The sequence below is a fragment of the Schistocerca piceifrons genome, chromosome 8 (assembly GCF_021461385.2).
Source record: "Schistocerca piceifrons isolate TAMUIC-IGC-003096 chromosome 8, iqSchPice1.1, whole genome shotgun sequence".
NCBI classification, from domain to species: Eukaryota; Metazoa; Arthropoda; class Insecta; order Orthoptera; family Acrididae; genus Schistocerca; species Schistocerca piceifrons.
In genome coordinates this window covers 379706821-379718372 of record NC_060145.1, presented here as the reverse complement: position 1 = coordinate 379718372, position 11552 = coordinate 379706821, and the positions used below count along the sequence as shown (strand labels likewise).

Below are 11552 nucleotides of genomic sequence, written 5' to 3'. Positions count from 1 at the left end.
GCTGGGTAGTGTACTTCAATAATTGTGTCCAAATTTCAAGTTTAGGACCTCTGCAAGATTTTGGTGCTGCAAAATACAGAGGAAACTCACAGAACTTCCATACTGCCACAGCTCAACCACATTCTGCCCTATATTCATAAAATGAATGTTGGCTACTGTACATTTATACTGCTGGGTCAGAACAATCATTGAGCAATCCAGGCAACCTGAATGTGCACAATGACCACTGAATTTGCAATAAGCAGTATGTTCCAAGGGAAGGGAGCAGAACAAACAAGGTTCAAATTATTTTAACATTTTTTGCTTAAGTACCCACCTCAAATTTGTCAAAAGCAGAGGATATAATGTTTATTCAAATTGCACAACAGAGTTTCCTATTACTCAAATTGTTAAGGATGATAGGTAAGCACAAAATTTGGAGTTTAGGTCCATGTTTCAAGAAGCAACTAACAATGAAGCTGAATTCATGTGTAAAATTGATTACTGAATCATTCGGTGCAAATCTGCCCAAATGTTTTCATAATTGTTTCTAAGCAATTCAATCTCCCATGCTGAACTCTCTCACTGCCTGCAAGTAATTTTGTGCTACTTCCTGCAAATAGTTTACACCCAGCCTGAGGTATATTGTTTTAATTTCATTTACCATGTGTTCCCAAATAATCAAACTCACTACTACAAAGTAACTGGAAATTTTCACTGTTTGTCAGTCATATCAAACAAAAGAAAACTTGCAAGGATTGGCAGTAACTAGTGAAGTTTCAAGCCTTTAGATGTATTGTATTGCATTTTCTCACTTCTCATGTGTGTATGTAAATTGTATATTAAAGTCAACCAATGCACTTCCAAACTGAATAAATTTTACATAAGTTAATTTCCAGTTTCTGTTATTCACTGCATTGTGTTAAATTTTGCATACTATTAAATCCAATGAGAAGTCTTGACACTGCCAAAAAGAAAAACACTACCAAAAATTCCTGTTCACATTTGATTACCTTGTGTGAAAAATCAGTAGCTAGTACACAGTAAGCAATATTTGTCAACCCATACATTTTAATGTTTTTAATAGTAAACTAAATAGCTTTTATAACAGTACTAAGTACTGTGCATGAAGCATCCTTTACAATTCATTGGTGTTCACCTGCCACTTGTGTATGAGAACAAGTACATACACCAGAGAAACAGAAGAGTATGCTACATTGTTTTTTGTGTTTACAGGCACACAGGAAGGAATATTAGAGCTGTACATTCCAACGAGGTCAGATGGGCACCTAAGATACCCCATTAGGTCCATGATGTTAAACCACCGAAGGGATTAGTTTGCTTTTGAACAAAAGTGTGAAGATAGTGCACTGGACACAACTGCCACTCCAGCTTTCATTTGCATTAGCCCAAAATGTTGTACAAGTCAGCTGACTCTTCACTGACGTCTTACAATTGAGAAAAAATTAAAAGCAGGACACTGATTACAAATGACATTACCTTGGAAAAATCTAGCATTTACACTGTATTAGCAATCTGATACTTGTTAGTGATGGTTCTGCATTTGTTTCTGATGCCTGTAGTGACAAGTGAAGCACTTTAAAGGATCTTATGATCACATACTATGTTTGTTACAGGAAAGATTGCATGATCTTTGGTAGGATTCATCAAAAACCTAAATGATATCAACCACGTAATTTGTCACCATAATCATAAGCAATATGAAGTAATACATTTTTAATAAGAAATAATTGCACCTGTTTACCAGTAAGCACACTGCTTTTTGTTCTTAAAGCATTTAAACATCTTTTTCACTACATTGCTGTGTAAGCCAAGCATCTAATGAATTTCTCACATCCACAGTAACACCTGCCAGTGCTTCACCATTTGTGCTAATGCAGTTTGCTCACTTGTACCTACGATTTATACCACAAATAGCATTTGCTGTTGCCTCCATTTCAATTTTTGACTGTCATATGGCCACAGCAGAATCGCATGACTAATGCAACAGCAAGTGCTTGGATTACATGCCTGGTCTGGCAAAAAACATCACTACATTTATTGCAATGAGAATTTTAATGAAGAGCTTCAAAGTTGACACTGGTATACTTTGCCCTCTAATAAAAAATAAGTAATGGAATTGTGCATATTGTGGAATAGGAGGCTGAAAGTTTGGCCAGGCTGGCATCACTAATCACAATCAAGGCAGTGCCCTGCTGTATTTTTGAATTGTGTGTTCAGGGAGGGGACAGCTAGAGGTTTATACTGGATTGGATATCAAATGCAGAGGCAACAGCTTTAACAACTCAGATTTAACAGCCAATTTAATTTTGTAAATATTAAAGTTTTTCCTTTCAACAACTACCTACACAACAGCCTCAGTGTAGAAACTCCATGCCCATTTACACTTACACCATATAGAAACAAGTGAATTCAAACAGCTCCATCCTGCCAAATACTTAGGTCGACGAGTATACGCACATTGTCAAAACTTGACACTAAGTTTGTGTACAAGCCTTCCCAAACAAATACTTAAGCATAGCTCATGGTAAGTTTAAGGACTGACAATACTGCACTGTGAATTAAGTGTGTCATATCTATTTCAGTTTTCAAGATGCACATACCATGTCAGCCCTATGTGCAGTGTTTTTAAGTTTCTTACCACAAAAATTAATCAGTGCAAGTAAAAGAACTGTCATATGGTGAAACTGCAAATAAGTACTTTTAAAGACATAGCTTGCCTTCGGATTTACTGTTGTACACTACTCACTTTAAACTTCCCAAACAGGTTTTACCTGATCAGTGATTTTAAGATTTAACACCACTAAGGGGAAGGGGGGTTGAATGTCAGTCTCTTGTGAATGCACACACGTGTGAGATGCATATGTAGCTTACAGATTCAAAGCTATTGGTTACCTAGCCACTAAACCAAAAGAATAAAAATTGACAAACCTTTCAAATTTAAAATTTATGAAAAACAGCCTACTGGAATGTTAGCAAGCAAAATTGTTCCAAGACTGAACATTTTCTACTGATTAAAACTAATTTTTCACACACAACAAACTAGTTCAGAGGTCTACTACAAACCTAAAAAACCATGTCAATGATTAACCACACATTTAAAACATTTAATTTGGCAAATCATTGATAGACAAAAATTCAGTATCCTGGACATAATGCTGTGGAAATCTATGGATTTAAAAAGCTTGCTAAAAGTTGATGGCTACAACCTTAACACCACCCCCTCCCCCCCCAAAAAATAGTTGAAAACCATATGGAGACCTGAAAACAGTACTTCTTGCTGAAGATTTACCTTTAAGGGTGAAAGTTTCACCCTTCTCAGATGAAAGATTTTCCACCAACAAGGTACCATTGTTAACTACACAATTATGAAAGTACAAAAGGTTTATGTAAAATATTTATTATCAATTCAACTTTACATAGCAATTATACATTCAGGTATGCATGAAGTTACAAACTTAGTCAAAGACTTAAGTCCATTCCAATTCACATTCTTCCCGTTTCTTCTCTGCAACAAAGAGAAAGCATTATTAGAACAGATGAGCTTATCTTCCTTAAAAACCGAATGTAACATGCAGTATCAGATTACTGATTTACATCAAATTCTTTCAGGCGAAAGATGGTGATTTTCATGAATCATCACTGACCTACAAACATATAAACATGCCATTATGCTTTGAACTAACCTTTCCCTGTTCAGTTTCCGAACTTAGTCAAATAATCCAAAGCCCATGTCATCATCATCAGATTCAGACTCTTCTTTCTTTTCCGGTTTCTTCTCCTCTGTAAGAAAAAAGGGCATCATCAGAACCACACAAGACATATCAATTCACAGCTATTGACAAAGAACATCAGATCAAAGATTTTCATCTCAGTTTCAGACGAAAGATGGTGATTTATGAGATTCATCATTTTGTGTACAAAAACAAAATACAGACACTTCACTAACCCTTCTCTGGAGCAGCAGCTGCAGCAGCACCGCCACCTCCAGCCGCAGCTGCAGCAGCAGGAGCAGCAGCACCACCAACTGGCATTGATGCCAACTTCTCACGACCTAAAACAAAACAAATGTCCAAATCCTGTGCAAGTGAAAATAAAGAAGTTTACACAAACCACCCATAACTTACGCAAAGTAGAAGAGCTTCAAAGCTGACACTGGTATACTTTGCCCTCTAATAAAAAATAAGTGAACTCATTAAAAAAAATGAAGTGAACCTATCATTACCACATGAAAATTGTTTACAATACAAAGGAGCCAGGCAACCAAATGAACTGTGCAATGTAAATGAACAGTCACAGCCCTTTCCTTGTCACCCTACTTCCTAACCCATGTCAGAACTACTCAGCCTACACGTAACCCTGGACAACGCGTTACCATTTCAAAGCCACCCATTATGCACAAGCTATCTTAACTTTTGTCATTCCAAAGCAAACTTGCTGAAAACCATAACCACCACCAACTACTATTTGCCACATAAAGTTTGTTCTTATCTGCCACTACAATTACATTAACACTGATTAAAATATACCAATTCGAGATGACAAATCAGGAGAATACCTTAAGATATCCGCATATAAGGTTACGAAGATATTTACTCTACAAGAATTTACAAAATTTATCGTGTTGTATCAAGGAAACGCGTGGGTCATTCCATGTAAACTAGGAATGATAAAAAAAATTAATTTTTCTTTGGAACTATTTTCCCCTGTTACGTATGTAGGTTGGGCATTGAATTTTGCTGGCAAGATCGATTTTCCCCTCCAAAACCTATTGTTTACTTGTGGGAGCCATTGTTTTGGAAACTATTGTTGAGTTTGTTCATGCAGAAGATTTGATCAATTTCAAGGTCAGGAAGAAAAATCATGAAATTTTTAAAACTTTTTGGTATATTTTTGTATACGAACAATTTATGAATGATAAATACAAAAACACTTATATAACCTAACCCAAAAGCATAACCAGTTACCAATTGCCATTTTTAAAAAAATTTCACAAAATACATTAAAGTGTAGAAACTTGTATGATATGCTGTCCTTCACGTAAGTGTACCTGATAATTTGGCGTCTCAAATTTCCTCCTGGAAGCCTTCTCCTGGTAAAGGATATTTAATTCACATAATATGAGTTACCTTTATTTATGTAACATGAGTTACCATAATTTTTGTAGGATCAGTTATAATTTTGATAAGATTGGTTCTGAATTACCTACAACACAACTAACAATGTTTCACCATATTTAATGTATATCTCCATATGCCACAAAATCCCATAGGGAATAGCTATTTCTACTTTACAACAATTTGCAATTTTTGCCGAATGCCTTTAAGTGCAGCTGAAAAGATGAGAGGGAGAAGACTAAGAAGAAGGCAGGAATTGAAAAATGAAGGCAGCTATGAAGAATTAAAAATCAAACAAGGAAACTATGAAAAAATTCAGGAAAAAGAAGGAACAGGAAAATGTGAGACATGGAACAAGAAAACATCGCTGCAGACAGGAAACAATGTTAGAGAAAGAGTTGCGAAGTACAGGAAGGAGCTAAAGGAAGCATCTTCAGCTACACCAAGTAGTTCTGCCTCTCCACCATATAAAAACATGGTCTTCACTGGGGAAAGGCGTATCTAAAGAGAAAAAGTGTACTTCCAGCATCACCCAGAAACCAATATATGTTATTAGAAGCTTGTATCATACATTTGTTGAACCTTTAGAAGTAGAAAGAATCTCAAAAAATGGTCATTTCAAAAATGATTGCCTATCAAAGTTAGAGCACCCCGAACGATATATATCAACATTGCGACAGTAAATCAATTATGGAAGTCTTATGGCGCGCGTTATGAGTATCTTTGAAGGTGTCACTACAGAACTGGAAAAAAGCACTAGAGAAGCACTCAAATTGAAAGGAGACGACTTACCTTAGTCGTCGTCATCTGTGTTATCGTCTTGACAGTCCGCGAGCTATATAAGCTGCACGGACAAGTCCTTTTTTCCCATACCCAGGGTAAACACTGCCAATATCGTGTAGGAATATCAGCGGAGTGTCGCATGCATCGACTTTCCCCTGCAAACGCAAGTCGTGAAAGTATAGGTACTAGAACAAATACAGTTCGCCCCTGTCCTGGAAGTCCTCTTAATGGTTGACTTCCACAGGCGTTCTATGTTCTGGGTATGGACACTGGCATCATCTGAAGAGAAACTAGACAGAGTGGTAAATTTGTGCTCAAACCCTTCACCTTTGAGACTTATGACAAACCCGTCTGATTTTTGTTCCAGGCAGTATGAAATGGTTTATAAGACCCACTAAAGTCACCTTGTCTCGCGACAATACCCTGACAACGAAACACTTGCATGACTCCCTTTCTATCCCACGAAAAACCCAAATATGATCTTCACTTTTAGGTCATCCTTTCTGATTCTTTCGTCTAACAATGTGAGACTCTTCTACTTCCACCATTTTATTCGGTCCACCAATTGCCACACTCATTTGTCACTATGACTTAGCACACTTCTCGGCAAAACCCGAAGTAATCACAGACAGTATACCCCAATAGCTCAGTTTCTGATGCTGTGGCTTGCCGAGTATAATCACGAATCCAGCACGACACAAGAACTAAGTTTGTCTGAATCAATAATTTAGAGGACTAACCATGTATTTTTCCTGATGCTGGTTCGCTTTTCACAAAGTCCACAACAGAATCTGTGTGTCCACACTCCACTTACGTAGTTTCACAGACTTCGCAACACCACTCAATACAGTCTCTCCTGTCGTTACCTGGCAGAAGTCCATATTTCCGGGAAAAAGTCAAACATTTGTCTACACTGCATATGCATGGAATTGAAAGTTTCCCATGTGAGGCAATCCGCAGAAGAAACTTGAGAAGCAGCACACATTACACTTGCTATGAAGAGAAACTGTCAAACAATTATGGCAGGAACATAATGTACTCAAACTGAAGAAACAACGAAAAACTGATACAAATTTCGATCACAAGTAATTTATCACAACGTGCACCACGAGACTTCCATAATTTACTATCGCAACTTCGATATGTATTGTTTGGAGCACTCCAATTCTGATAGGCAATCATTCTTGGAAATTACCCAAAATACAAATGATGAAATAAATGCAGTGAGTAAATTCTACAAAAGGGATGACACTAGCAGACAGGCCCCTGGGCACAAAGACGTTGTGACTAAAAGATGAGAAAGGTTAAGAGTAATTTGCAAGTACGACACTTGCCTTCTTTGAAAGCAGCCCAAGCAATGTTTCGTGAAGAAAACAGTAAAGTGATTGATAAAAGCAAATTCGCAGAATTAAGACCCAAACATGTCATGCTTGCCAATAAACACACACAACGTGTTTGTCTGCAGGTATCATGAGAATTTCACCTGTGCTATTAACACTCTTCATAGCATAGTACCTCAAATACCGAAGTACACCAGTAACTGGCCAGAATTTTTCTGTGTACATAGCCTACAACCGATTGTTGGTTGGAAAAGTGCACGAAATTTAAATGTTTACTGGCAGCTAAACTTCTTGATTTACATACTGTTGTACAAGAGTACGACGTGAAATGGTATGGGCAAATACATCTCTCGGCTTTAATCAAGAACTGCAAGCCTTTCTTGAACATTTCTAAAATTTATCACTTGGAATTCTATAATAATGAAGTTGTAGGACACCACTATCAACCACAGAGGAAAACATTAATTGAACAGAAAAATCACTAGATATACAAGTAGATGAGTGGGTGGTGGCCAAATATCACAATTCGTATTTTCCTGGTAATGTTACTACAATTGAAAATGGGGAGTTTGAAGTTGATGTTAGGATGAAAGATTGGAAGTGGCCTGAAATTAAAGATAAGATATACTACACTAAAGAGAAGCTTGTCAGAAAAGTGAAGCCTCCAAGTGTTGTAAATTACAGTTTTTTTTTCAAGTTTGATCTATGAAAAGTAACTTGAGTTACCCTATGTTGTAATGCGAGTTGTGTTTTCATTATGTTTTAATAGTTGTTTTATTGAGTATTAAATGTTTGGAACTTTGTTAAAAAAACTTAAGATCTTCTGGAATTGTGTGTAAAACTTACAAGAAATGTTCACAAAAAACTTTCGTATTTTTTTTATCACATGCAAAAGCCATTTCTTGCTAATGTAAAGCGAGTTACCGAGAATAATTATAAGATCTGTTTTTATAAATATAGTAATGTAACAATCATTGTGATATAGGTTTATAGAGCATCCTGTATAAAGTATGTTTTGAGGTATAAACAATACTTAATAGAAACATATCCTTCTGTTAACGGTCCAAAACTTATAATATAAAAATCACTTAGTAACTTGAGTTGACATGGAATGACCTGCCTATTGAAAAAGATTTACCACTCAGTCACCGCAATATAAGTTTTATACTAGCAATACTACTAGGAAATGCCTGTTTTGATATCTGTAATATACAACACTCTCCGAAAGGCTGAAATGAAACTTTAAGCTCATAAGAAAACTGTACTACAAACTAGAAGTTACCTGCTGCAATCAGACTTTCAATATTCTTCCCATTCAATTCACTGATAACTTTCTTCAGCCTCTCACTATCAGCTTCGATACCGACAGAACTGAGAATCTTTTCAATGTCTGCAGAAGTTGGATTTTCTTTCCCACCAAGGGCGGCAAGCAGGTAAGCGGCCACGTAACGCATTCTGAAAGAGCACGTGGGCAAAGTTTCAGTAATAAAGTAAAAACTAAATTACAATCTAACGTACGTAGCCTTGACACTCTCCGCCATTTCAGTTAAAATGAAAACAGTAATATGGAGAGTCAAACACAGTACATCTACTAATCTACGTACATCAATCAGAATAGTGTATGTTCGTAATTACTTCTAAATCCGTACAACACATTTTTGCAACATGCATAATGCCTCAACAACATGCTTATAATTACTATAGTAGAAGATACTTCGTACACATATATAACAAAAATATTAACTCACTTTTAAGTCCTTTCGACGCGAAACGTGTATCCACTTCCTCGCACTTACTATGGCGTCATGCGTATGAGGGTAAGTTGCATGTAGAGGAACAGGATATCAGAGATTTCGCCAAAGTTTATACAACCAAAGGCGTGTTTCCAGAGACAAAAACCTAGCCAAATCAACTAACCTGTGGAAACATATCGCTTTCACATCAGCTGGAATTACAGTCAGGCAAGTTATAAAGCGTTTAACTTACTGCTTTCATGCACCTCCCCCCCGTCATCGTCCAAAAACATCAGCAACTGTTACTAGGCGAAAATGCCCTTATTATGCTTTCATTCGTTCGACAGCACCGACCATGAATCGTTTGCCTGTGCATGAAAATGGGTACAGCCAAATCCAGAGTTTTGCGTTGAGCTATGCAAATAAATACTCTTTAAAACTGCAAAATGTTTTTTAGTCTTGAGATAGCAATTTCAGCCTGGTCTTCAGTAATTCCGTTTAAACACCAAATGCGATTAAAGAAACATAGTACCGGTATCATTTGCACATTTGAAGTGTTTGTAATTTACAGTATGGAATTCTGTGTGTTCACAGTACAAGTACTGAGAAAATATCATTATTTTAAAGGTATTTTTATCTAAACTGTTAAAAGAAAAGAAAAAATTCCTTGACGTCTATATTTATGTGCTGCTCCATGACTCTGCTGTCAACATCTTTATTCTTGGCTTGTATGTAACTTCTGTGTTTTTTTCGTATCCAGGGTGTAATTACAAAGTTAATAAAATGTTTTCTTGCCTTTAAAATAATATTTTCCATCAGGTTATGGGCCAGTACATGTGTAAAGGCTAACAATATAGTTTAATTAAAACAATATTTGAAATGAGCCTATGTATGTAAAGAAACATGACTGCTAGCGGCGATTATAAGGTCAGCATTGATAAGCTTGAAGGACCTGACGACTGGGCCAAATGGAAATGGCATATTTCTATGGTGCTGCGTTCATATGGACTAGAAGATATTATTAATGGTACACGTGAACGTGTAGAGTTGCCGCAAGATGCAACAAGTGCGCAAAAAGAAGAGTATGTGGAATGGCCCCCACATGAACCATGGACCTTGCCGTTGGTGGGGAGGCTTGCGTGCCTCAGCGATACAGATAGCCATACCGTAGGTACAACCACAACGGAGGGCTATCTGTTGAGAGGCAAGACAAACGTGTGGTTCCTGAAGAGGGGCAGCAGCCTTTTCAGTAGTTGCAAGGGCAACAGTCTGGGTGATCTGGCCTTGTAACAATAACCAAAACGAACTTGCTGTGCTGGTACTGCGAACGGCTGAAAGCAAAGGGAAATTACGTCCGTAATTTTTCCCGAGGGCATGCTGCTTTACTGTATGGATAAATGATGATGGCGTCCTCTTGGGTAAAATATTCCGCAGGTAAAATAGTCCCCCATTCGGATCTCCGGGTGAGGACTACTCAAGAGGATGTTGTTATCAGGAGAAAGAAAACTGGCGTTCTACGGATCGAAGCGTGGAATGTCAGATCCCTTAATCGGGCAGGTAGGTTAGAAAATTTAAAAAGGGAAATGGATAGGTTAAAGTTAGATATAGTGGGAATTAGTGAAGTTCGGTGGCAGGAGGAACAAGACTTCTGGTCAGGTGACTACAGGGTTATAAACACAAAATCAAATAGGGGTAATGCAGGAGTAGGTTTAATAATGAATAGGAAAAAAAGGAATGCGGGTAAGCTACTACAAACAGCATAGTGAACGCATTATTGTGGCCAAGTTAGATACGAAGCCCACACCTACTACAGTAGTACAAGTTTATATGCCAACTAGCTCTGCAGATGACGAAGAAATTGAAGAAATGTATGATGAAATAAAAGAAATTATTCAGATAGTGAAGGGAGATGAAAATTTAATAGTCATGGGTGACTGGAATTCGAGTGTAGGAAAAGGGAGAGAAGGAAACGTAGTAGGTGGATATGGATTGGGGCTAAGAAATGAAAGAGGAAACCGCCTGGTAGAATTTTGCACAGACCACAACTTAATCATAGCTAACACTTGGTTTAAGAATCATGAAAGAAGGTTGTATACGTGGAAAAACCCTGGAGAGATTAAATGGTATCAGATACATTATATAAGATATACAGAGATTTAGGAACCAGGTTTTAAATTGTAAGACATTTCCAGGGGCAGATGTGGACTCTGACCACAATCTATTGGTTATGAACTGTAGATTAAAACTGAAGAAACTGCAAAAAGGTGGGAATTTAAGGAGATGGGACCTGGATAAACTGAAAGAACCAGAGGTTGTACAGAGTTTTAGGGAGAGCATAAGGGAACAATTGACAGGAATGGGGGAAAGAAGTACAGTAGAAGAAGAATGGGTAGCTTTGAGGGATGAAGTAGTGAAGGCAGCAGAGGATCAAGCAGGTAAAAAGACGAGGGCTAGTAGAAATCCTTGGGCAACAGAAGAAATATTGAATTTAATTGATGAAAGGAGAAAATATAAAAATGCAATAAATGAAGCTGGCAAAAAGGAATACAAACGTCTCAAAAATGAGATCGACAGGAAGT

At 37.3% G+C, this 11552-nt stretch overlaps 1 protein-coding gene across 1 annotated transcript; it reads right to left on the bottom strand.

The window, feature by feature from the left end:
* Nucleotides 1-3384: 3384 nt before the first annotated feature.
* Nucleotides 3385-9146, bottom strand: LOC124712037 (60S acidic ribosomal protein P2). Its single transcript, XM_047242328.1, has 5 exons — nt 8989-9146; nt 8523-8695; nt 3950-4054; nt 3687-3783; nt 3385-3508 (listed from the first exon to the last, which is right to left on the bottom strand). The coding sequence occupies exons 2-4, from the start codon at nt 8692-8694 to the stop codon at nt 3710-3712; spliced, it is 351 nt and encodes a 116-aa protein (XP_047098284.1). The 5' UTR covers nt 8695; nt 8989-9146; the 3' UTR covers nt 3385-3508; nt 3687-3709.
* Nucleotides 9147-11552: the final 2406 nt, after the last annotated feature.